We start from the raw sequence: 27,776 nt of genomic DNA, 5'->3' as shown, positions 1-27,776 counted from the left end.
CATTACATTTCCAGTCATTACTTCCTCTTGAGGCAGTAAAGCAAAAGACAAATGAAATTTTTCTTTTTTTTATAGTTTTACGTGCTCACTCACCTAAGACACAGCATACTGTAATCTCCAACCCTATCAAGAAGCACAGAAAAGTGGACTCCAATTTATCAAAATGACAAAATTTGCTTTCATTTTAATTGAACATGAGTGAAGTTTCAGTCCAAAATCTTCTACAAAAAAATCTTTGTCTGATTTATCCTTGAAACTCCCTTGTGTTTGTCTCCATATTTAATTCATTTAATTTTGACATATGTAACTTGGTCTGTTATGCACATTCATGTTTTACTAAATTATAATGGGAGGTAACTGTTTATGATAAACTCCGAAGAAGTATTATCAAATGCATTGGTTCAATCATTTTGCTGAGTACCCTGTGATTGATATCGAATCATTTCCAAATCAAACAAAATGTAAAAAAAATGTAAAAATAAAAATAGTGCTATTCAATTTTTTCATTTTCAGGTTATTATTGTTTCTACTCACTGGAAGTCTTTCTCACTTTGTATTACTTATATTATGTGCTTAATTCATTTTTGTCCTGTTTCCACATCAGATGCTTCTGTAGGTTTTAACTTTGCTGCAGCAACTTTGACGGAGTTGTTTTCACCTCCTGCCCAGCAGGGGGCAGTAGATGTTAGGTATAAAACATGTTTGGAGACACATTCAGTACAAAGTATTTTATTGTGAATCTTTGAAATACTACAGTACATATGTGGTTATATTTCTGACATGAGGATTAAAAAAATAACAAAAATAAATACATCTGCAATGACAGACGGGTAATGAGGAATTTTGGGAGCTCGTTTAGGTTTTTTGATTTGTCTGATTCTACAATACAGTGTTCTCTTACTCCTAACTACAAAACATCAAGTTTTATTCTTGCCTTCTTACATTATCATATTGTCATGGAATGCTGTTATAAAATTTTAAAATTCATATTATGTGACATTTCCTTCTTTGTCAAAAAGTTTTTATAACAATATAATCGCTACTGTAATATTTAACTACTCAGTGTGACAGAAATACATGTATACTCACTATTCATGACATCTTAACAACATGCCATGGCGTGATAGAAGACTGACTATCCGGGTATCACAGAACAGAATGATCAATCAAAAGCTTCATCAATGATTTTCCAACTATTACTTGTTTTGTATTTGTTTGGCCAGAACAGGGATGGTCTCAAATGAAACTTTAGACCTCCACTTCCAGTTATACAGAGGCATAGTCACAAAACAAAGATCACGAGCATCAAGATCCCAGAGGTTGTCATGGTAAAAGACAAAAACAAAACCCGTTATCATCTGCTGGTTGACTCCATGAGATCTAGAGCTTTGAGTGTGTTAGAAAATAACCAACAGCCCAGAAAACAGGTTTTAAAAAACAATTCAAAAGGTGTAAAAATCACTTTCTAGCAATAAAAATACTGCCTGTTCCATTTACGTACTGACATCTGAGTTTCTGCCAGCTGAGAAATCCATTAAAAAAAAACATACAGAGTGGAATAAAAGACAAAGAAAGCCAATAGTGTCTGTAGTACACAGTACGACACGTTATGTAAAATGAGTGAGGGAGAATTCTTCTGCTGAAGATGCAGGAAAAAAGTGCCAGAAAAAGTTGATCCTTCATATTGTTTGCTCAGTCCTCATCTCTCCAGTTCAGCAGTGTTCTCTTCTCCGGTCCGTTAAAGCCGGCTTTTCTGTGTTAGGTCTGTGGCAGACTGGAATGTGCAGGGCTCTCCATGTTCTAAGCCAAGGATCTATGTCTTGGTTTTATTCTGGGATAGAGCTGTTCCAGAGAAAAGAAAAAGACTTATCACCAGAGCACATTTAAACATAAATGTTTCTACTTTCACAAACTTTCACTTATGCCTCACCCCAAGGAGGTTGCGAGGAATGTAGCCCTCTGCGTCACCCATACGTGACCACCACCAATCAATCTCGTCCTCGTCTTCCCTCCGGATGACAGTCATCGAGTCTCCCTCGTGGAATGACAGCTCATCAGGGTTTTCACCGCTGTAGTCCCAGAGGCTGTAGACCACCCCCCTGTTCATGATGCCCATCTTTTCTTGAACACCTGAGGACGGACAGATTTAAAGAATAATCAGTTACTTGTAGGAAATGTTGTCACAGGACAAATATTAGTCTTCACATTTAGCAAAAAACAAGAACTTTCACTGACCATAGAGGAACTGAGAGCACTGGGTGTAGCCTTCCTCCATCTCTTCACATTTATCAGCAGCTGTTTGCATGTCACTGTAAGTCATAGCAAACACCGCTGCACCAGACTCTACCAGGAATTTGCACACTTGCACGTTGTTGCAGGATGCAGCACAGTGAAGAGGCGTCCTACGTTACGGAAGAAAAGAGAGACAAGAACAGCAGAAAAAGGGGGACGGAAATGAGAAGTTTGGAAATAAACATGAACTTTCTTTAAAATATTACATTTTCTGATGTTAACTAACTACTAAACTGAAATCAGATCTGTAATCTCATTTTAACATCAGACGTCTGTCTGAGGCTCATATACAAGAATTCTGAATGAACTCACTCATGTGAATATAAACCTACCAGCCGTCGCTGTCAGCAGCATTGACGTTAACCCCGAACTGAACCAGGAACTTGACGATCTCTGTGTGTCCAGCACAGACAGCGTTGTGTAGCGCAGTGATGCCTTCATCATTTGGTTGACTGGGATCCTCCACCTGTGATTGCGAGAAAAAGGAAGAAATAGAATTATTAATTTATGATTTTCCAAACTTCTGTGACACGGCGTTAGCTAAAAAGAACAATTGAAAGGTAGTAGAATAGCTCACTTCATAGATGATTCTCTGAACCAGATCAAACTCCCCCTCCAGAGACGAGTCCAGCAGCAGGGCCAGCGGGTTGAACTTCACTCTCATGCTGTGATCGATGCGTTCAGATCCAGCCTTGCGCAAGTTGGTCCTCTTTCCCTAAAGACACGACCATGATTGAAATTCAGCCACTAAAACACAGGTGAGAAATGTGCGTCCAGGAGGTGAAGCATTAGCGGTAGACATGTTCACTCTGTTGCACTGAGACTGGACTGAGAGCAGCGGAAGCATTTGTTTCCTAGCTCTAAGAACATCGCTAATCCTGTTTATTAACCCCAACTATGACAAGCACATTCTTTTCACTAAAACCTTGATTATGCAACCAGTTGAGTTTTAAATGGACGCAACAAAAATGGAGGCAGAGAAAAAACAGGTCTTAAATTTGATCTGAGCTTTGGCTTAAAACCCTTCACCCCACCATAAAATACATTTCAAGGGTTTGACTAAGAGCTTAAAGACATCAACATGTAAAATGGTGTTTATTTTCAACACAGAATGTTCTTTAATTAGTTTGGGGGGGGGGGGGGGGATGAGCATCCGCTTAGTGTAAGCAGAATGCGTCCCATTTTCCTCACAAACAATAGAAGAACAGTATTTCTGTAGGGATTATCTGATTATATAACATCAGACCAGGCTATTACCAGTAGACCATTAAAAAGATGAAAGTATACCAACTGTTACTCATGACCTGCCCCCGTGGAATGAACAAACAAGCATGTGACGGGATTTAAAGTTACACATAGCACTAAAGTAAACATGGGAAGACAATATTGTGGACTAAGTAAGAAGCCACACAGCTGAGTGGCTCGTTTCATCGTGTTTCAGGACGGTGATGCGTACCGGTGGCAGAGTGACCTGGCCAGTCACCTCAGGAGCCTTCATGTTGAAGGTGTCCTCTCCCAAGCCGTCCTCTGTTCCACTGGGGTATGGAGGTGGTGGGTATGGTGGGAACTCCTCCAGGAACCCTTCTGGAGGCGGAGGGGGCAGATTTGGCACCATTTCCTCCATGCCAGCAGGGGGCGGTGGTGGGAAAAGAGCTTCATCTAGCTTAGGAGCTGGATGAGATGGGGGAGGAGGGGGGATAATATGATCCCTCTCTGGGATGGTTGACGGTGGATCGGTCTGTTCAGCAGGGGCAGGACCAGGGACATTAACACCTGGAGTGTAAGATTGATTCAGTCCTTCCTCTGGAGTCTGTCCCGTCTCTGCTGGATGCGTTTCTGCCACGTACAAAGCGCTTGGATCAAGTGGCCCCACAGACTCGTCCGGAACCTTCTCTGTTTCACTAGCATAGGTGGGAGTGGTTGGTGTAGTCACAGTGGTCTCCATAGCTGCCAGTGTGGTCTTCTGGTAGAGGAGTTTCTGGATGTTGGGCCCTGCTGGACCCTCTGCTTCAGTGATGGAGCCGCGTTTCTTCAGGGGTCTTGGGGCATTGTAGAACTTCTTTCTCAGGGCTTCCAGTTCACTGTCGCTCTGATGCCTGAAGGAGTTGGAAATAAATGGAAGCAGCTTGGTGGGGCTGAGGGGCCGGGGGATCCGCTCCGTCTCTGGTTGAGGGCCCTCAGTTGGGCTGGGACCCATGTTGCTGGCTCCACTGTGATCTACCTCACATTCTGGGACTGGGGAGCGGTGTTCCAGGTAAGGGTTTTCTGGCAGCAGGGAGCCTCCACTGGGAATGACTGGTTTACCGTACACTGGAAACAAAAAAGAAAGCAGCGTTCAGACTAATCTGTAGAGGTAAGGACACCACAACCACATTCATTCACTTACTAACACTTTCTTCACTTGATATCTGAACTACAGTAATCCCTCGTTACTCACGGTTAATGTATTACAAAAAACAAAATTCCGTGATGTAGTGACGAACTATTTTATTATTTACGTTAATTTAAACGTCTATGAACCCTCCCCATTCTGATATTAAACCACCTTTTATCTGTATTTCCTTTTCCCACACTCTTATCGACTGTTTAAAACATTCCTTGAGTCTCCGTGAACATATTTGGTGGATGGACGAACACATAAACAGTGACAATTACAATACATCACCGCTTCGCGGGATGTGATAAAAAGTATATGAACCCTTTGGGATTACTTGGATTTCTGCACAAATTGGTCATAAAATTTATGACACAGTTTTAATTAATGTCGAAACAAAAAAAAAACCCAACATGCTTTTATTAAACACAACATGTAAACATTCACCACTCCCCATTCTGTTGTTGATTTACTTCTACGCTTTGGGTCATTGCCCGGTTGCATCACTCGTCCTATTGAGCTTCAGCTGGTGAACAGATGTTCTTAAGTTTTCCTGCAAAATGTCTTGATAAACTTGGGAATTCTTTTTTCCATCAATGATGGCAATCTGTCCAACCCCTGGAGCAGCAACGCAGCTCCCAACCATGATGCTCCCTCCACCATATTTCACAGTTGGTGTGATATTTTGATGATGGTGTGCTGTGCTTATTTTTCTCCACACGTTGGGTTGGGTGTTACTTCCAAAGAACTGAATTTTGATTTCACCTGTCTACAGAATATTTTTCCAGCAGTGCTGTGGAACATACAGGTGCTCTTTCGCAAACTTCAAATGTTGAGCGACATGTTTTTTGAACAGCTGCGGCTTCCTCCGTGGTGTCCATCCTCTTGTTCTCCTTTCTTGTTTAACATTTAATGTATTGCAGATGCAAACAGACGTTTACATCTGCCAGAGATTTTTATATATTCTGAGATGACACTCTAGGACTCATCTTCACCTTATTCATCGTTCTGTGCCGTGTTCTTGCAATGGTCTTTACAGGATTGAGGAAATCATTAGAGTAAGGGGTTCACATACTCTTTTTACACCCTACACTGTGGATGTTTAAAGGTTGTGGTCAATAAAAACATGAAAATATGTTTTGTGTGGTATTAGTTTAAGCAGACTGTTTTTGTCTATTGTCATGACTTAAATGAAGATCAGAAAACATTTTATGACCAATTTATGCAGAACTCGTAGTCACTCTTTGTCACATTCTTTTTCTTGCAACTGCAAACTTCATTTAATGAATGTGTTTAGAAGGCCAAGTAAAAGACAGCAGCTCTCTTCTGGAGCTGCTGTTCTTGTCAGAGCTGTGGGTGTAATCTGTACCACTGTCCATAACATCCAGAGAGCCAAAGAGGAATCCCCAAGTTTAGCTGTGAAATCTCAGTAATGCAGTTCCGTCGCTAAAATGTGTGACAATGCAAAAAGGATTTTCTTACCACTGACAAATCCATTGGAGCGGTTCTGGGACCTGTTGAGGGCGCTCTGTGGACCGGGCTGGAAGGGCTTCCCTGCGCCCGCCTGCTGTGTGTACATGGAGTAAATGGAGCTGGCCGCTAAGGTCTGGGGTTTACTTAGGCTGGAGTCTTTGGAGGAGGGCAGCTCCGGGGTGAAGGGTCGTACAGTGGCCGCAGGTGGAGTGTCCTGTTTGGGGGGTAGGGGGAGTGTTTGGCTCTGTGAGGGTGGGAGTGGGCTGTGACCCCGGACAGCCTGGGGCTGCTGGCTGTGAGGTTTGGCTTTAGGGAAGGTGCCTGCATTGAGGCTTGGTTTGCCATAAGGAATGATACCAGATCCTTTGGGTTTGATGGGCACAGGAGGAGGCACTTTGACTGGAACCTTGAGAGCAGACTGACAGATGAAATAAGAGACAGAGAGAAAATTAAACCTGGGACTGCATTCGTGAGGGTAAAAGGAAATCTGACATGTGTTTGTTGCCCCTTACCTGAGTGTCCCTAACCAGGTCATCGCTGCTCTGGTTTTTACGTAGGGAGGTGGTGGGAGCCTCTGTTGGCTCGAACATGGATGATGGACGCCCTTTCCCGTCCTTCTTCAGTTCTGTCTCACCTACCCACCAAACAATAGATATTGGTTACACCTCATCTTCAGACAGTTAATTCATAAGACATAAAAGTACATCCTCGGGAATATTATCAACATTTCTTGCTTGTGTTTAAGAAAGAAAAAAAAGTCCAAACGTACAGGTGTGTGTGTTTCTTACTTTGTTCTGTGTTAAAATGGTTGTGAGAGGTCATTCGTGGTAGCGTTGAAGATGCACCATGGCTGTTAGTTCTGGATTCTGGACCTGAAGAGGCCCAGTCTGCTAGCTTGGATGGCTGAAGGCCTGGGGGATCCAAAACAGAGGAGGGACAAAGGGAAGGTTAGAAAGAAGAGGGGAGAATGCGATTGTCCCGTGAGGCTTACCACATTATAAAAGCTACAAAAAAATAATAAATCGCAAATATATGTAGCAGAAACTAGCTTCAGTTATTATTCATCCAGATAAAAGTTCACACAGCTGTGTGCTGTTGCAGATCGCATCCCCAGCTCCCCATCATTTGGGTTTTTGGTTGACTGACTGAGACACAGCCAGTGGCCACACATGTTCACAGACATCCAGTCTGACGAGGCACAAAAGCATATGGGGGCTCTGGCAGCTAGCATAATTTGTGATATTTCCATCTCAGAGCCTGAGGATGCTAAAGGCTCCCTATCAAATGGTGCTGTGTAAATTCACAAAAGAACACACACAGACCTATTTGGTTGGTCAGAGCCCACACAGAATGTCACTTCAGCTGAAGGTTATGTGTTTTTTACCAACTGACCCACTTAGAGGATAAAGTTCACTGAGAAGACAGCTTAACAAACACACTTCAAGAAACAGCATCAAAACAACAAACAGGACCAAAGATCCAGCAAAGGAACTATAACGGTATGTTATCTCACTATGGCAGTGAGATCCAGTCTCATTAAAGGTGAGCATATCAAAAACAAACTGTTGACAAATGCACATGCACACAAACACCAGGGTGTACCTTTTCTCTTAGCCCGCAGCTCTTTCAGAGGCTTAAACAAGAACATGGCTTCTGATGAAGATGCATTCAAAGGACAAGAAAAACAGAGTAGCCTTAGAGCTCCAGATCTCTCTCCTTCAAATATGCTGTTGGCAAGGCCCAAACATGGACCCCTTGAGGGGCCACACAAACCCCAGGAGCCTGTCTGATACCATGCAGGACGTCCCTGCTGAAGATGGACCGGGAATGCGTGAACAGTGCAAAGAGAAAATTCCTGTTCATCCCCGCCCATCTCTCTCTCTCTCTTCTTACCATACTGCAAATCAACTCAGCATGCGGAAATAATTGCGTGCAACATCATGACAGACTGGGAAAAGCCTGTTACTTTTACTTCCTGTATGTGGAATTGCTTGAGAAATGGGGGGGAAAACCTTAAACTGATGGGGAAATGAGATGAGGAATGCAGGAAAAGAGACTGCTGCTCTTTTGTAATTACTGATTTTAATGTTAAATCATTAATTTTTAATAACATGAAGGGCGCTGCTAGACCCACACGCACTAGGGACTGATTCAGGGCTAAGTGAACGAGTCTACAGATGGAGCACATGAGAGGGAATTACTGCAGAACAGACGACACAAAGAACATCTTTAAATGGGTTGTGTTGTACTGGTCTGTCATTGGTTTGGACAGACTTTGTTCCTCTCCATTACACAATGCACGAGCTTCTACGGTCCAAAGGCAGAGCGTGTGCAAAAACAACTGGCTGTGTGACTTCCAAATAAGTTTTCAAAAGAAATTTACTCCAATACTCCAATGTTACTTAGAAATGAATGTATAAACCTACGTTTTATATCAGACGTGCTTCTAATCAGAATTAATGTCAGACATTTTTTTAAAAGTTTAAATTCAGAATGCATGAAACATCTGTTAACTTGTGTGTCACAATATAACTCACAAAACTATGGCATTGGGTGAACGAATATGTAGAACAGACAAGAGAGACAAAACCACTGCAAAGCATAACAAATGTTTTTCAGAAAATAACAGCATATTAGGAAAAGACACCATGATTTTCAAGGTAAGGAATCACAACACAGCATCCAGGAGGCCACTACAGTCACTACCTGTTGAACTAAGAGTAACATCACAAGCAGCAGGTGTCCCAGACTCCTCTGCACCTGCTGGAGTCAGGATAGTTCAATTTCCAATTGAAAATGTCCATATATATGATGACGAACTCTAACAAACAAGAAGCACTAACTCTTTGACTAATGGGTCCCTCACATTAGTGATTTAATAAAAGAAGCAAGTATTTTAGCTTTCCTTTAATTATAAGCGGAAAAAGTTGCAAACAGTGTCTGTTCTCTGTTTCTTCACCTGTGCTGGCTTTGCTCTGCAGGTCGTGAGTTTGAGGGGTGGTGGTGCTGTCTGGGTAGGCTGGTTTTACAAGCGGGTCGTGTCTCACTGGACCTCGGGGCATAGTGGATGACTGAATGTATGGGCCGACTGCTGCCACACGAGATGGACCTGACTGCTGCCCGGCTTGGCCTTCAGAGGGAAGCTGCACAACAAAACAAGAAAGGATTAGAGCAGCAATGGTCAGTCAGAGTAATTCAAAACATTGGGTTGCAGAAAGAAAAAGTGATAAACTATTCACATTCACTATGCATACAATTATATAGATGACAGAAAGATAATATAAAATTGTGATTGTTAAGAAACATTGTAGTCAACATAAGTTTCACAGAAAAATACAACAAATCCTGAAAACAATCAATGATATTAAAATCTATAGAAAGGATTTAAGGGTGTAATATTATATATATATATATATATATATATATATATATATATATATATATATATATATATATATATATATATATATATATATATATATATATATATATAATAAAATATGGGAGCTCATTATAGGAGAAAATATTTTAAATCATTTTATATAATATACTGCACCACGCAAATGAATGACTGTTTAATTATTGTTGTAGCAAATGACAGCGGGGGTGGGGTGGGGAATTAATTTTACCTGTCTATGCAACTGCAGTATTGATTGACTTCCAGATTTAAGTTACAGCACAAAGACCTGAACTCATGCCATAAATAACATTTTAATAAATCTGTATGTAATTTGAAAATATAGTTCAACCAATGGACGAATACAAAATCTCACATCAAAAGAAAAGAAACACATATGTTCAGCTCCGACACTAGTTTAGTTACCTGAAGATGAGTGTCTTTTGAAGCCCTCTCTTTACCAGGGTAGCCATTCTTTGGAAAAAAAAAAAAAGCAGAGGTACAAAAAGGCAACAGCAGTTCAAAATATTACACAATCTCTCTTTCTAACCCAATATCTAGTGTTTTCAGATCTACATGACTGAGGCGGCGCAGGACGCCTCTAAGCTATCACTCTCTCTCTACAAGCAGGTCAATGCTGGACACTTGCTGTTTGGTTGGATGAGAGAGAACCTTGGCCAGAGTGTCTTTGTGCTGTTTGAAAAAGTCTAACTCATTATAATTCCAAGCAGGGTGAAGGTAAATCACCTCCTCTTTTTACTGGGGTCTATTCAGGCCTTCATTTCCACCAAAAACACACGTGCACGCAAAAACACCTCCTGTTTTATTATTGATGTCAACATGGAATGGAACATTAAGTGCTCATTTCACCAAAACCTTTTCAAATCTCCATTTTAACATTTATTATTTATATTCTAACTTATGCATCACTTAAAATCTTGTACAATATATAGGATTAGTTAACATGATATGCTGTATACTAAGGAGGATAATATCTGTATACTAAGGAGGATAATATCTGTATAAGAAAAAACATGTTAAGTTATGAATCAAAACCAAAATCTAAGAGGTTCACTTTGTATATTTTTGTTAAGGTCACAATAAAGGTCAATGACACATTAAAGATGCCTGAGAGGAAGTTGGTTTCAACGTACGACATAATTAAAGAAACAGAGGACACAGAATCAGTCGTGTTTTTTATGTGGGTGGAAACACTGACTATGATCATATTTTCTTGTAAAGTTGTTCTCTCTACATTACATGCTAATTATCCAACCCTAAAAGTAATTAACCCTGATAGTAATTATCTAACCCTAGCATGTATTTATTTATTTTATAAAACAGAGAGGAGAGACGAGCAGAGGAGCAGGGAGGACATAGGGAGTGAGCTTTGAGCTGAAACCTCAGCCCTCTGAATGGTACTGCATGTACCATCCTGTTAGGCATTTCATTACATCATGTGTTTAGAAAAGCCAGGGTTTTTCAGCGTTTTTTTTTTCTTTTCTGGCCAATTACATTTTAAGCTGCCATTTCCTCTTTCTGTGAAGGGTAGAGCCAGAAAAGATAAAAATCTTCCCCAAGCTTCCTGCCTCTCTGTACTTCAGGAGTTACTTCTGCCAAACAGGATTGAGTGAGCAGAAGGATGCGGTGAGTGTGAACTGATGTAACGTGATCAAAACAACGATTAATTCACACTAGCTGCTTCAGATGAAAAGACTGAAAATAGACAAATAGGCGGAGTACACATTTAGGAGGGTCTGGTCGATTTCTCCAGACAGGACACAGTGGGATTGGGGAGCATTACAATCGGATGGGTGGGTTCTCAATGCCAGGTTTCCAGATGCAGACATACACCCGGGAGGCACCAGGGGGCGCTCTTTATCACAACGTTTCTATCACTTATTTTCAGGTGCGATGTTTGGTGTAATAGTGACATTGACAAAAACACGTTTCGCATGAAAGATAATTCATGAAAGGGTTCAGTGTCAGTTTGAGGCCAGATAACACTTACAGGTAAGTTCTCTTTCTGTTGCAGCGCAGCCTTTTTCTTCCACAGTCGGTCTCTGAGCTCGCTGATCCGTTTGTCCATGGAAGCCACTTCAAGGTTGCGCTTGTTCAGGCTCTCTCTCTGCTGCTGCAACTTTGAGTTTTGATCCTGATTGAGCTTGTTCCTCAACTGATCATCAAGGTGGACAAGACACAAATGAGGAAAATTGAAGACGGTGTAACATCCGCGTTCTATTTCAGAAAATTTTATTTCTGTATACCTGCAGCTCTTTGTACAGGCGGTCTAGTTCAGCCACAGAGCCCTGGTTGTCTTGGAAGTTGTCAATCTTGCCATTTTTGAGCAACTCCAGCTGTCGGTTCAGTTCCTCCACCTTGGATGCAGCCATTACTAACTCTCTCTGCTTCTGCTGGAACAAATTGTTCATCTGCTCTATCTCCTCCACTGAAAGGGATGGGAGTGAGAAGGTGTGTGATTATGGAGACAGGTAAAAGAACATAAATCACAAAAATCCTCTTATTGTATTAAACATGATTTATGCTTTCAGTAATATATTCCAAAAGGCATCCATTCCTAAATTCAATACATTATTGAACTTACCCAGTTTGCCATTGCTCATGCGCTTCTGCTCCACCTGGCCCTTGAGGGCCCGGACCTTCTTGAGTCGAGTTTCCTGATTTTCAATATTCTCCCTGAGGCGCTGCAGCTTCTCCTGTTCAGAGGCTTGCTGCTGCTGACGCTGCTCCTGCTGCTTCAAGAAGCGTAGCCGCTGCTCCTGGAGGAGAAAAAAAGGTCACATGGTCATAAAAGCTGCACACAAACAGAGCTCTGTTGAAGTTTAGATTTGATTAATCTCTGGCCGAGTATGACTGTCTCTGTTACCTCAACACGTCTGGTTAAACAAGATGAAGAAAACATTCTCCTGTCTTAAAGTCTCAATATTAATAGTCAATCTTGAACCGCCATGTGGCAGATTTCTCATAAACTGGTTTCATGATGAGCACAGCACAATCTCTTTCTGGAACTATTAATGTGACGTATCCAGACAGTAATTCCTGTTTGCTTACTCTTTTGTGTCAAGGTTACATGACTGATTGTAGTCACATTCCCTAGCTCGCTAAATTACCCTCATGAATACGCACAGAATGACTATAAATGAGTTGCATGTTTATCAGAGACAGAACAAAAAAAGGCACAATTGAGTCTTGTTAATACTGTACAAACTATACTTCTGAATTAGAAACAGAAATCCTTTTAAACAGCTTCCACCAAAACCACACATGCAATGTGGAAAAAAGGTCAATCAAAAATTGTAATAAAGCTTAAATGTATTTTTTTTGTAGTCACAAATGAATATTGAGCAAAAAATATCTTGAACATCTTAAGCGTGAGAAATGATGTCTTCAAATACCAGAAGAGTCCGGCGCAATGAGAATCCGAAGCAGGCAATTGTCTCAGGCTTCTCAAGTTATAAACGTTCTGCCTGCAGCCATCATCAACTAATCTCACCTGCTGATCAAAACCTCCTTATGTAATCTAAAAGTCTTCATTCCCATAAATAACACCTGACATGTACCTGTATTTTATGAACCATCCCTGTACTTTTTCACCCTAATCATACCCTCTTTCATCTGTACTAGTTATTCTGTCTCTTTCAGGGTGTCCCTTTCATTTCCACCACATAACCCCTTCATCCACCCATCTGTCTCCTACTTCTCCCTTCTCCTTTCATCTTGCACTTATTTATGCACCTTGGTAGCGAGGAGCTGTTGTTGAGCTTCTATCTGCTGCTGCTGTCGTGCAGCCATCTCTTGCAGTTCGGCCAGAGTCATGTCCATTCGGGGTGTTGCCACCTGCCAGAGCAAACAAAGGAACAAAGAAAACTAATTTACAGAAGCAATAGCAGCAACAGCCTTCTCCCCCCCACATGGCAAACACATATAGAGAGAGTAATGAAACTATTGAAATCCCCTTATTTTCTTTGTTTAATACTGGGGATGACCAAAGTGAAAATATTTTTTAAAGAAAAATATTTTCTGAAGGTGACAGTCTAAACTTAACAGTAAAACTCATCTCAAGATGACGCTGTTAACTGGAGAGTGTTTTTAATCTTAAAACATTAGGTTGGGGATGCATCAAAAACTTTTTGTGCAGGTGCACAAAAAAGTCTTCATAAAAGTGAAAAAAATTTGGGGGCTTTTGCTCTTCTTGAATATAAACAAACACACCAATGAATAAATAGGTTCTATAATATGTTAATAAATAACACAGTAAAAATTAATTATTATTCTTCAAGAGACTGTGTCACTAATTTTACTGATCATTTTTTTAAAATTTAAGTATTCTTTTTTTAATAAGTGGAAGCATACGTCACATTTCATATTGTCCAAGCAGAAAACAAAAACTTACCCCATTCTCCATTCTTCGGTCTGGAGGACCTTTTATTCCGTTCCTCTTTGGCTCTGAGCCTCTGGACCCACCTGAGAACATGACAGAAGACTCCATCAGACATCACAATCCCCTATAGAGCTTTGTCTGCATCGGTTTGGTCCAAACCAAGAAACGTCAAACTGAAGAAAGTGCTGGACTTGAAGAACAAAATGACTTTTTCTCATTACCGTCTCTGACAAAGTGTACGAGTATGTCTTTCTCTGGATTACTGCAGAGCAGAGTGTAGATGAGCAGGCTGCTGAATGAACTTAGCTACTCTGGGAAATAACTGGAATCAGTGATCTTTGTGAGCTGCATAATCTCAGGGTTTAACATAATACATAACAGTCTGGTAGTCTTCCACAACAGTATGTACAGGGCTTTCTGTGTACATAAATGCACGTATATCCAATCATGCTACTAGCATTTGACAGCTGGGGGTGGGTCCTGAAAGCCGTTGCCCATGACTAAAACCCTTTAGCTTGCATAATGGGCTTAGATGACCCCTGCCATACAGTTATCATGAACTAGTTAAGTGTTCAGCGTGACCACAACACCAAACAAAGGCTTAATACTTGACATTAGGTGAAGTGTTTGTTTTTTTATAGTTCAGTTTCGCAGAAAAAACTGTTCGGTCAGAATCTGTTGAGCAAGAATTTGTATACAGAGCGTGAAGTACTAGTAATAATAATTAATCATTTGTACTGCTGGACAAAAAATACACTCATCCTTGACAAATGAACGTCGAAAGAACATAACAAAATCTTCAAAAGAGCTGAGAAAAGCTAACATTGTGGGAAAATAAGAGCAAGCTAAGATAGCGGAAGGGAAAACTGCCATCTAATCCCTCGGCCAGACTCGAGCCGTGAGGGGTAAAGGGGCTTAGTTACGCAACGGGGTCTGAGAGGATAGTGCACGACCAAAATACTAGTGTTTTCTGTGTTCTTAGCAAAACTGAGTAGTGAAAGGCTTATGACGATGTGATGGCGACACTCTGCCTTCAGCTGGAAAAACTACAGTATGATTTGTTTGAGGATTTGATGCTTGCAATGTAAAACTTTAAGAACACTTCTTTGCAGTGTAAGAGTAGAAATTATCTCTTGATGAAAACTTCCATTTCATAAATGGTTAAAACCAGAACAGGTGTGTGTGTCTGTGTGCGCATGTGTTTACAGGCAGCAGGTATCTCTGGAGTTTACTACATTGGTGTCAAATGTCTCCTCCCTGAGGACAGCCCTCGTCAAAAACCACAGGTCTTATGTAAAGTAAAATGACTTCAGAGGCCCTCCACTGTGCTTCCTGATCTGTTATATGCAGGAGACAGACTTACCAGGTTCCCTACCAGGAGCTCGATTGTGACGTAGAAAGAATCGCACCTCTCCCCTGTGCTGTCCCCACCTTTGGAGCACATCCAACATTCTCTCCCCATCACCCACGGCTCGCTCTGCAGATGGATTACATAGAAATACGTCAGTGTTTAAATGTGATGTAAAAACACACCCTCAAAGTCACTATTGACAGAGTCTAATGATGTTAATCCTGGAAGGTTAAAACATCTGATCCAGCCATGAGTGTGTGTGATGATTGCTTTGAGAATCCTGACCAACCATTTTGATCAGTGCCATCTGCATGTAGCTGATCTTTCTGAGCAATGACATCAGGGAAAACAACTTTAATGTGCTTGTCAATAACTCTGGCTGATAGCGAGCCAAAGGGCTCATCAGCCACTCCTAAGACATTTATCTAGCCTGATTAAAGCAGTTTCATTACACAAATGGTCTGACGTATAAAGTCAAGCAGAGGTCTATGAAAATGATTTATTACAGTGACGAGATGGCAAAAAGAAAAAAAAATCAGCACATTCTGAAATATGCAGGTTATTAGTAGCTTAAAATTAAAGCTTGATGTAAAATGTCACTGCTGTGCTTTCAAGGAGAGTCTGTGGTGAGAAACCCCTGAAAAATAAGACAATTTTTTCAGTGGTTACCACTTTCTTTTCAGGCTACTTGTGGAAGTACTCGAACACAATAATTGCCACTTTCTTTGCTCTTATGACAGCATCACCATGGAAACTGCTAAGATGCTTGGCTCAGATGGTGAATACCTCATGACTCTCAGAGATGGAGGAGATGGGAAAGGAAAGAAATCTCAATCCCCACATCCCCAACCTCAGAGCTATAGGACACGTTTGGGTGCTTGTATTTGTTACAGGGATTATGAGCTCAGATTCATTTGCGATGCAGACCCAAAAGATAAGCTTTAAAAAAAAAAAAAACTCTTGGCAGTTGACCACACAGCTAATCTCCAAATATGGGTTTCAGAGGAGCAATTTCAGTCAGATTAAAGGAAGAAGAAAAACATGCATCTGCGCAATGACTGCTTTCTATCAGGTTGTTAAAATATTCCACAAACAGCTTTTGGCATAACATCTAATGTTCCCTATTATGTGTCAATAGATGTCACTGAGGGGTGGTACTCACCAGATCCACGCCACATCTCTGACAGGTGGCAGTCTATTTCCCCAGGCTCCTTGCACAACTCCACCACATCCCGACACAGCGTCTCGGAGGTAACAGGAACCTCAGTAAAATGCTGGTCATTGTTACTGAGGTATACTGTGAGGAACATCTGGGGAGAAAGAGGGGGAAAAGTTAAATCATATTACAGCAGGACACAGTATCCTGGTGGCCTTCGTGGAAATAGAATGAACATCACAAGTTATTATGATTAGTGTCTCATTCTTCTATGGTTTGGTGTGTGTGTGTGTGTGTGTGTGTGTGTGTGTGTGTGTGTGTGTGTGTGTGAGTGTGTGTGCATTGTATTTGGCACCTGGTACGCAAAACAGGGAAGGAAGAGAGGAAGACAGCAGTCAATTCAATCTGTTCACACAGTGGCAAGAAGAGTTCCTTCCATCATTGATGGACTTATTATCTCACTTTGGATAAATCACCTGCTGTCACGAACATATAGGACACCTTACATCAAAATCTACATTTTCACATCCTATTTCATAAGTTCCTTTGTTAAAAGGAACAAAAGGGGTGTTGGACTGAGAGTTTCATTCCTCTTTTTTAACCATGGGATAAATACACATTGGAAATATATGTAGAGAGTTGGCCTTAACAAGAATTTCAACTTCTGCTCTAGCTGCTGTGTGAGAGGAAAATATCTCAATGCATCAAAGGTTTCTGACCATAATAAAGTGATTTTGTGCATAAGAGATGGTAACTAATTTATTTCAGCAAGCTTAGAAGATATTCAAGAGGCTTTCACCGTGTATATTAATAGTGTTTCCAAAAATCTGAAAAGTGATTTATTTTGACTTGTGGCATGTTCAGAGTGATCCAGAAATGTTTGTTAAGTATAAAACTGCTCTAACTTCAGTAATCAAGATGGTTATCATGAGGCCAAACTGTTGCATTAACAATAAGAGATGCAGGGACTTTAGACAGAAGTTTCAACCCTCCTTCCTCAGCTCCTGAACATCCATTTCACGCCACGCCATCCAAACACTAACTAGTATTGTCACCACTGTGCGAGATCCCACTCTCTCAGCACACACACTCAATACCCTGCAAAGACCTCTGAAGGGCGAGTCCATCGAGGTCTTTAGAGATGCGGCTAGCAGATAGGTGAGGCTGGTTGAGGATGATTACACTACAAAAACCAACCATGTTGAAGAAGATGCCACGAATGGAAGTGGAATGTCAAAAAATAGAACTGAGGAAAGACAGCTGTCTTATAGCACTCTGCAGGCTATAAAAACTGTATATTATTCATTATGTTTTAACAACTTGCTATTATGGAGTCAATTTAAGTAACTAAAGTAGATCAACGTCAAACTGAAGAATTTATACTCTATTTAACAAGGATGAAGTACTCGGGATCCCCCACCACAGGTGCAGAAAGAAATCCAAAAGACAGGCAGAAAGATGGGAGAGACAGATGGGACACAACTCATTCCTTTATGCCCCCTCCTTTCTTCATTTCCTTCCTAGTGGGGAATAAATCAGCCAGTGAACTGTCATATTCTGCTAATGTGCTACACAAAAACAATGACATTAAATATTTGAAGTACAAATTGTGTCTGTATAATCAGATGAATGCGTCAGAGGCTTTTCAAGCCGCGCTGGAATGACTCCCATCTGACAACACTTTTCAGGTGACAGCATTGAATAGATAACAACAAATCCAATTTTAGAACAAACAACTGCACAAAACTGTGAGTTTTGCAACATAGAAGCAACAGCCTGAGACCTTGAATGATATGAAAAGGAGATTGTCAGAGTAGCATAACTGTAAGTGTCCAGGAACTCAAGTCAGGACAGGAGCAATAGTGGGAATGTCAGGTCAGCAGGGTCACAACCACAAAGGACTTGTTGGGTGAGCGAGGAGGACAGCCAGAGCCACGGGGAGGACACCAACTATTCAGGCTTTTAAATTGCGGGTGTGTCAGAAAAAGAAAATAGCCTTGAGATAAATTGCCGAATTCTAATTTCCTTCTTTGAAATAAAGCTTAGTGAATGAGTGGGAAGGTGCTTTGTTCCTTCCTGAATCACCGTTAGACACCCTCAACCAGAGTTGGTTTGTTTTTTTGTCTGAGGTGATGAAAGAAGGTACGGGGGTCTGAGTCAGGGGACCTGATTCCTTGACTTTGTTCCATATGCAAATGTAAATTAAGTGAGTCAGCAGTGAGTCATCCTTTTCAGTAATTTACTGTCCAGAAAACTGTAAATAGACATTGCCCCTGTGTTTGTCAGTGCCCGGTGAGCACCCAACTGCTCTATGGTAGGCCACCCTGGAGAAGAAAGCCAAACCAAGACTTTTCATTTCCTGTTGGGCAATCAGAGTTTTAATGTTTCTAGTATGTAGTTAAGAGCTACAATCATTCCATTATACATCACAGCCTGCAGAGCAACTGACTCACAAAATTCTCAGTAATGTAGAACATTCAAATAATCCTGTTAATATCTGGATAGTGAAAAAGGGACAATGGAGAGAGAGGGGGAGGGGGTTGTGTATGTGTGAGAGAACAGGACAGGAGAGTGAGGGGGGGGGGGTCAATTTCCCATCATTTAAATTCATGATCCAGGACACAATCACCAGATATTAGCAATAGTCTAGGTAAGTTAGAAGCTTACTGCTGGCATTTATCCACTAAAAAGTTAAGAAACAAAAAAACATCCACCTTCAAGTCCTGATGGCCTCACGGACTACCCCAGAGTACACAGTTATGTACACTTTTTTTTGTGTGCTTTTTATTTACTAGTTATCACAACCTCCTCCTAAAGTCACCAAATTGTTGTTATTGAAACGTTTGATACAGCAACAGGGAGCTACTGCAAGCGGTACCAATATAGATTTTATATGACAATTTTTGAGGTAAATGTGCCACAATTGGCAGGCTCCACTCTAGCAGAGTGGATGACAGAAAGAACAGCAGAACTGTACTTCCTCCCTGGATGAGACAGGAAGAAGGGATAGCCCTGGGGCAGAGATGCGTAAGAGTTGCTGGTGCTGCTGGTATATTAGTCATAGATTTCTGATTCCATAACAGCATTAGCCGAGTCACAGCTGTCTCCAGCAGTTAGGGGTTTGGGTGACAGGTCAGAATTGCCCACTGACAATTACAGACTGCACACACTGCAGCCTGCGTTGTAGATAAGAGCCAAGCAGAGGAGCTATAAGGCAAGGTCACTCTGGCCATATCTCTGGGATTATTTTAATCCTCTATATAAAAATATAGAGTTTCAACAAACTACTGGCATAGGAGTACAACAGTAAGCTTAAAGCCATTAGTCTGAAGCCACTATTCCTTAAGTTCAAGAGGATTTATCCTTCTATGTAACCGAGATCCAAAACAAGGTCTCATGGGTAAATTTCCCAAGTTAGTACCTTGTTTCAGGTATTCATTTCCTTCAAAGTGGGTCCTAATGCACGGAACAAGAAATTATAGTGTCTTGACTGCCAGTGGCATATGTGTATGTTTCTCATTTTGAGAGTTGGATATACTGTATGTGCAACTCACAATCAGAAGATTTAAAAAGCAACTAGTAACAATTACACTATTTTCCGCACTATAAGGCGCATTGGACTATAAGGCGCAACTTCAACATATGGCCTATTTTAAAACTTACAAGACACACTGGACTATAAGGTGCACTGGACTATTAGGCACACTGTCGGTTTTTGAGAAAAATAAATGGCTTTTAGGTGCGCCTTATAGTGCGGAAAAATTGTACAGCTAAGTCAAAATATAAGTAAATCCACTGAAAATGTCTTTATCATTGTTTATAAAATACAGCTCAGCACACGACAGACGCTGCTGCTGTCATTTTGGACGTCATGCCTCTCTTGTTTGCGGAACATTCTGTTAGAAACCTTACACTGCAACCTCTGCTGGTTTGTTCAGGGAAGGAAACAAACAAAAGGCAAGTAAGGGTTTGTCACTGTGGTGCTATTACCTAGCCACTGTGAAACTGTCTACAGCTCCCAGCATGCATTTTGCCAGCTACCCTGTTACAAAAGGTTGACAAGTTCGTAAAAAGAATGATCTGGGAGTGACATATTCCCCTAACATCCCCCCCCAATAAAACGGCACAGCAAATACACTCATACAGCCAGTCATCCTTACCACGAGAAAGCCCAGACCACCTTCTTCCATTGCTTAACACTGTAGGCCACATTGGCGGAACTGTGGTTGTACGGCTATGCATTGAATTTTGACACATTCCTATCAGATCCAGCATCCCCCTCCCCCCAGCAATTGGTGTGCCAATGTTTTTTCTTTGGGATTGGACAACACAGGCCAGCCTCAGATCGCCATGCACATCAATGAGCCTTTGGCGAACCTGTTGATGGTCAGTTTAAAGCCATCCTTTTATTGGACTGATCAGATTGTCAGAACAACTGAACGTAGACTCGCCATCAAAATCCTGTTTCCATGCAAAGGACAAAAATTTAAATTGAAGAAGGCTTAATATGTCCAAAGTCACAACGATTTGCCTTTATTAGTATATTAATATATTATTTACATTATTATCGTTATTATATTAAGTTTGGCGAAGGTGATATGTATAGTGTGCGAGATGGACTATAAAGGTCTACAGACAAATGGTTAGTGACAGCTTTTTGTCAATAGTTATGTTATGTTACCTCCTGTACAGTAATAAACTGTATGAACCACACATATCAGCAACTACAGCCATAGCCAGTAAGATGCTATTGGCACTCAACTGCAACTTTCTATTAAAGCCAGAGGGGTGTCTTAAAGTGGATAACTTTGATCACAGTCTTGAGGAAACAGGTTCCTCAACCTTTCTCTGGTTGTTTAGACAGACGACTCCATGATGACGTACAAGAACAATCAGCACCCATACCCAGTTGCAGTGAGGAATGCTGCAATGATGTGTCTGTGCACAGCACTCCCTGTGATCAGTCAGATTTAAATGTGTACAGTACAGCAATAGAGCAGTGCACATAAACAGAGGAGTCGACAGGAAATTGCTGTTGAAGATTATTTTAAACAAGATCGAGGCACGAATCTCTGACAGTGTTACTTCAAACAGACCTGGTCACATGTTCGCCCAACTGCCCTATCCTAACAATCCATTTATTGCTTGTGAGGGTGAACTCTACTGCATTAGACCTTCAAGATCATTGTCCGAAAGCCTTTGGAGGCATATTGAGTTAGGAGCGATCCAAACTGTCTGCCAGTGCAGTTTCCTATTTCCAGATAGACAAATCACAAAGGATTATACTACATAACTGAATTACTCTGCAGTATCAGGACATCTTAGCAAATGAAAGACTCAGTACAACTAAAAACACCTGGAAGTATATCAAATAGAACTAATTTATTTTTCCAACTACGAATGTTTTGTGACATTAGCAAAGCAAATGCTTCTGAACGTCTGTTGTTCATACTGTACAAGTCATGGTCCAAACCAGAACAGCATCAAAACTGAACCTTAATTTATTGATGTGCTGTTCACAAAAAACACAACTGTAGAATTTAATCCAAAACCCAAAATTTAATTAAAACCTGTTATGTGTCAAAATAATTTGTAAACTGAAAATAAAATGCTTGTGTCAAGCATACATCAAATACAGTTCAGATATACTGTAAACCTGTAGCATCTTTTAGACACATGCTGATTTGACTCCATGTAGAAATAACATGCGTGCAATAATTTTGCTGTCTGTGTATAACAGTGGTTATTACCTTGTTGGAGGTACCGAACCCTGCCGGTTTCATATCCTCATTCACCGAACCCCTCTTTAGTAAAAAAAATGTTTTTTTTTCAAATTTAAGACATAAGTGCAGTATTTTCAGCACTATAAGGTGCACTGGATTATAACACGCACCTTCAATGAATGGCCTATTTTAAAAAAAATTGTTCATACATAAGGCGCACTGGATTATAAAGCGCACTGCATCATAAAGCGCACTGGATTATAAAACGCATCTGAGAACTCATCTTCAATGAATGAAGATGAGTTCTCAGATATTTTAAAACTTTTTTCATTTATAAGGCACATTGGATTATAAGAAATTGTCAAAATTAAAGGCTTTTTGGTGCGGACAATACTGTTTGTTTTACTGGTGGTTTACACGGTGGCGCAGTGGTTAGCGCTGCCGCTTCACAACATGGCGGACCCGGGTTCGAGTCCCTCTCTGTGCGGAGTTCGCATGCTCTCCCTGTGTTTGCGTGGGTTCTCTTCGGGTGTCTTCTCTCTCTCCGGGTTCTCCGGCTTCCTCCCACCTCCAAAAGCTTCAGGTTGATTGGCCGTTCCAAATTGCCCGTAGGAATGAGTGTGTGTGTGCATGGTTGTATGTCTTTGTGTGTGGCTCCACATTGCACTGGCATTGTGCCCGGAGTGTCCCCCGCCTCACGCCCTATGCCGCCGAGATAGGCTCCGGCTCACCGTGACCCGCTGCGGCGGATAGAGTGGTGGTAATCTGAAGATGACTGACTGGTGTATTTAATGAATTGTGCATTAATGTCACCTTTTTCAAAGAACAAAACCAAGACAGTGCATGAACTCACATGAAATGACCTAGCTGCAAATCAGGGACTTCTGCTGTTGCTATTGAGAGACCAGTTCAGATATGCATGGCTTCACCTTGGCAAGTGTTACTCTTATGTCATTTTCACAGCAAAGTCTGTTTCTGTTGTTTTCCATGCAGCTTAAGGAAGTGTTCCTTAATTTTTGCCAGTGCGAGACTAGAGTTGCTCAACTTGACATTGCAAATTATGCAGAACGCTGACTCCCCTCACGTTCCGTTATACAGTACATGTAAATTCATGTTGCACATATTCGTCCGACCACTTCTTTTTTGCCCAACATAGTTACTATGAATTAAAATAATAAGAAAGCAATCAGATGACGTGCCATCATGACAGGCATAAATCGACTACTGAGTGCGCAAAATTCCCTGTAGCACAGGTAGGCTAACCGATGTAGCGTGATGACCTGCAGCCAGAGATGGCTAAGGGGGCGTGTCATCACGAATTGACACGATGTGTCAAACGTACGTGTGTCAAGACACAACATTGTGTCGGGTGTTTTGTCTTGACCTCCGCCGAACCCCTGAGACTGACTCACTGAACCCCTAGGGTTCGATCGAACCCAGGTTAAGAACCACTGGTCTATAATATTAAGCACTGGGCCTGTGAGGGCATGTACTGTATATTAAAGTGTTGTCCTGGTCCCAGGCAGACCTGATTGTTAAAACCTTTAGAAATGATGAATTATTAATGATCCACAGGTAAACAACAATTTCACCTTTTTACCAGTTTGGGACACCTATAGAGATCCACGAGGATCACAAATAGTACTGCCATAAGAAACTAGGAATGAATACTCATAAAGAAAAGAAAAATGGGACAACTGGGTACCACGTAGTGTATGACAGGCTGACAGAACAGAACATGGGTCATATGTTTGAACATGCCTTGGGGGTCTAATCTCAGGCCTTCTCTGCACAGACACTTTCAATTACAGATATTGCTGTAGTAAGCAAACAATTGACTATGTCTTGTTGAGGGATTCACCTTTGAATCTGATTACAGCAGGTTTGTAAGACACTGCAGCATCATTTTTCAGCATATCTTTGTTCTCTGTGCCAGGGCATCAAAAGTTGACACAGTTCCAACATAGCAGTCCTTCAAAAGGGCAAGGCAGCAGAAAACTCTCTAATGACTCTATACATTATTACGCTTTGTCTCTGTTTCAATCCATCCAAGGGGGCGCGGGGGGGAGGGGGGCAAAGGTCAGGGAATAACGCAGAGGGAATCAGAATGCACACTGGCCTCATTCAGCTGCAACATCTACAAAAAAACCCAAAAACACTGAAGCTGCAGCAGACTGTGACTCTTCGATCAGGACAAACCCTGCTCTCCATCTGCACTGCAGCAGTTAGCCTATCACTTTTTTAATCTGCACTGTCACAGTTCTCTTCCATTCCTGTTCTACATGATGAGAAAGTTCCTGACTTCACTCTTATCTTGGAGATAATCGAAATGGGAATCAAAATGGAGATGTTTTCCAAAGCCTCTTGACATCTGGATTAAGTCAATAAGAGTAAAACAATGGTGTCAGCAAACACTTACAATCTAAGAAGGCTGCATAGTTGACTCAAAAGGCTCACAGAATTACCAAGCTACTTTTATATAAACATTTAGCCTATGGAGGGAAATTAAACTTCCATCACACAAGAGTAAAGAATAAGGAATCAATCTAATTAAATGCAAAAAAAGCCCTGGGCCCAGTTCCTGGGCCTGTTTATTTAAAAGAGGTGCACATTTATGAGAATGATTCCCAGGAGACTCTGTGTAGATTTCTGAACTGTGACATCCCTGTTCTGTCTCATGATTCAACTTTAGACACCACTGGCACAATGCCTTCACAGCTTGAAATCTGGATATTTCTGGAGTTGTACCATGAGAATGTATAATTTATCCTGTCATTTGGATGAGAATCAATCTAAATAAGATCAGATCAGTGAATCTGGTGTGCATTGTCCTGAAAAATAGGATAATGGGATGTTGTGTTGTTACTACCGGTACATTCCACATTTTACTATTTGCATTCAATGAAATTAGCTTCTCTAAAAGATTGGCATTGCCTCTGCAAATATCCTGTGATGATTAAATAGCTTTGTATACAAAATATTACAGTACTCTGCACTATGACAGTAAACACATGACCGTGACCAACTCGCTTGTCATTACAAACTTTGTTTTTCTACCACTTTTCAGAGAAAGGTTATTCTCATTATTCTTCTTGTTAACGTAAAAGTCAAAACCTTACTCTTCAATGTCCTTGGTTACCAGTAATGTGACTGTCTGCTTATGTAACTATCACCCCCCCCCCATGGAGTAAAAACACAAAACCTGTGAAAGCATGAAAGCACACTCAGGTTTCTGTTGATAACAAGATCTGTCTTTCCAGAACATTTAATTATTTTCACATCACAACCAAGTCCTGCAACATTAAAATTTGTTATGGTGAAACAGAGACATGGTACAAATGTGTGCGTGGTCGAACAAAACAAAATAATGCAGGGACGGAACAAATAAAGTTTACAAGTTTACTGACAAGAAAAACTACACACAAGCACATTGTATCACAAGAACGGAATGAGGAAGTGATAAGAAAGTTGTACCTGCATCTTTTAAAGCCCCTAATCAAGCAGAAACATCTCCCTGAATGATGTTATGTTTAGTTTCTGCTCTTACTGCAAGAGTTATCTGTGGAACATAATTCATCTGTGGAAAATAATTTATTTGTGGAACATAATTTATCTTGCAAAAAAGGATCATCAAAGAGAAATTCAAACTTAACAGCAACATTAAAATTGGCTGTAGAACAACAAAGGTAGTGTTACATGACGGATAAATGAGTCATACCATGCTATGGTTCAGTAAGGGGAAAGCATCCCATATATGGATACTGTATTAGCATAAGCTTATACACAATGCACACTCCACAACATGCCATTAAAGAGCCCATACAGCTCTTTGTATTCAGGAAACAGTGACCCCCTATTCTCTGTTCGCAGCCAGCAATTACAGCACTACATTCTCACAGCCCCCAGCCTGTACAAGCAGGGTCATAGGCTATGAGTGTATTTTCGAAGACAATACCACACATCAGACGTGACTATAAAGGGCCCATCTTGTGCTTATCAGGTGAAGGTCAGAAGCGGTATCTCAATCAAACACATGTACAGACAGAGTAAGAATAAAAGGGACTGTGTAAAATGACCCATGTGATCTATAAAGATATATGTAACAACATGCACTGTGACAACATCTATTGATGTCCACAACAATTGAACTTGACATTAATTAATGATTTTGTGAAAGGATCAAAGTGAAGCCACATCCCTTACAGCAGCCAAAATATTACTGCCCTTGTTTAACTGGAAGTACAAGGTGTAAGAAGAGAAGAGAAACATCAGCTGAGCCTGAGCATCCAAAAGCTAAAATAGATTACTCTGGATTTCACTTGACATTTTTGCAAACAAAATGTGCCTGTTTGTTGCTCTGCGTGTACCACATTTGCTCAACCAAGCCACAATGGCCCAGAATAAATGAGATAACCTGAGGCCAACAACACAGATTGTGCATTACCTGAATATAGACTGGCACAAGTTGCACGTAACTTTTAATGTGGTTGATTAAATTACTTATGAATCAAAACGTAAGTTTTAGCTTCAGTCCTATTTGGTATTACATTCCCAGATTAGTTAATTCTACACATGCTTACAAATTAATCCATATCCTGTTACAGCAGGCAGAAGTATATAACCTCATTACTTATTCTCAAAAGCAGAGTGCAAACCACCAACAAACCGTCACTAAAGCCTGAGCAGTCAGAGTAGTTTCATCATGCACAAGCCTCTTTAATCATTTCCATCTGCATTCGGGCCTCTGAAAGATGTGCATATTATTTAGAATCACTTGGAGGAGTTCATCAACTGTTCAATTGTCACACACTATGTTGATTCTGCTGTGACGACATTGGTTTACTCTGATCTGATGCCAAATTACTGTAAGTAATACAACTCCAATCCAAATCTACTACTAGTATTTGAAATCATGTGTTTATTCTCCCTAGTTTGTGAGTTATCAACCAAAATCTGATTTTCCATAAGGGTGGATCAATACCTGATAAATCTAGACATAAAAAAGGGAATTAATTATACAAATGCACCTAGTGTGGACAGTTAAAAATTGCCAATGTCTGTATATATTTATTTTGACTTATCTTTTCTTATTGTTCACAATATTGACAAACACTAAAGAGAGAAAATGATCCAGAACCTACATCCTAAAATAGATCTGCATCAAAACTGATCTCCTTGGTCCAAATTTCACCAAAATCCATTCACAAATTTTCAGGATATTTTCTAGACAAGCAAAGAAACGTAAAACAATCTAAAACAGACAAGAACATTAACTTGTTGGAAAGGTTATGTCTCTAAAGTGCTGTTCTATTTACTCATATCAAAGTGTGGAGACACAGAATTATGAATTGCAGCAAAAGTTATGAACCTCCGATGATGAGGATGATGATGCTGACATGGCAAACCTCTAGAGTTCAGTCTATCAGAGGACCAACCAGACTTGACATTTGTCAAATGTAATGAGCTGATTACATGCATATAACAGTGTGTATGGATAAATAAATACGTTCCACAAATAGGATATGGTTGTCTACTCAAGAGCTAAAACAAATACAGTATAACGATTCATTTTGACGTATGGGGATAACAACCTGCTTTATATATAGAC

At 40.7% G+C, this 27,776-nt stretch overlaps 1 protein-coding gene across 2 annotated transcripts in view; it reads right to left on the bottom strand.

Annotated features, from left to right (window-relative positions):
* Positions 1-713: 713 nt before the first annotated feature.
* The window catches only part of tp53bp2a (tumor protein p53 binding protein, 2a), a 27,891-nt gene continuing 828 nt past the window's right edge, over positions 714-27,776 (bottom strand). Inside the window, exons 3-20 of one of the 2 annotated variants that reach the window (XM_068327010.1) lie at positions 16,452-16,599; positions 15,302-15,415; positions 13,951-14,021; positions 13,293-13,394; positions 12,142-12,316; positions 11,804-11,985; positions 11,548-11,712; positions 9,963-10,010; positions 9,099-9,282; positions 6,928-7,050; positions 6,652-6,773; positions 6,149-6,557; positions 3,749-4,602; positions 2,870-3,007; positions 2,625-2,758; positions 2,236-2,402; positions 1,931-2,130; positions 714-1,842 (exon numbers count right to left, since the gene is read on the bottom strand). In XM_068327010.1, coding sequence (XP_068183111.1) covers positions 1,801-1,842; positions 1,931-2,130; positions 2,236-2,402; positions 2,625-2,758; positions 2,870-3,007; positions 3,749-4,602; positions 6,149-6,557; positions 6,652-6,773; positions 6,928-7,050; positions 9,099-9,282; positions 9,963-10,010; positions 11,548-11,712; positions 11,804-11,985; positions 12,142-12,316; positions 13,293-13,394; positions 13,951-14,021; positions 15,302-15,415; positions 16,452-16,599 — 3,378 coding nt within the window. In that variant the 3' untranslated portion in view covers positions 714-1,800. The remainder of the gene's footprint in view (positions 1,843-1,930; positions 2,131-2,235; positions 2,403-2,624; positions 2,759-2,869; positions 3,008-3,748; positions 4,603-6,148; positions 6,558-6,651; positions 6,774-6,927; positions 7,051-9,098; positions 9,283-9,962; positions 10,011-11,547; positions 11,713-11,803; positions 11,986-12,141; positions 12,317-13,292; positions 13,395-13,950; positions 14,022-15,301; positions 15,416-16,451; positions 16,600-27,776) is intronic. The other variant, XM_068327011.1, reaches the window with a different exon arrangement.

The sequence above is a fragment of the Antennarius striatus genome, chromosome 11, assembly GCF_040054535.1.
Source record: "Antennarius striatus isolate MH-2024 chromosome 11, ASM4005453v1, whole genome shotgun sequence".
In the NCBI taxonomy this organism is placed as follows: Eukaryota; Metazoa; Chordata; class Actinopteri; order Lophiiformes; family Antennariidae; genus Antennarius; species Antennarius striatus.
The sequence above is the reverse complement of the archived record's forward strand: the minus strand, read 5'-3'. Positions and strand labels throughout refer to the sequence as shown.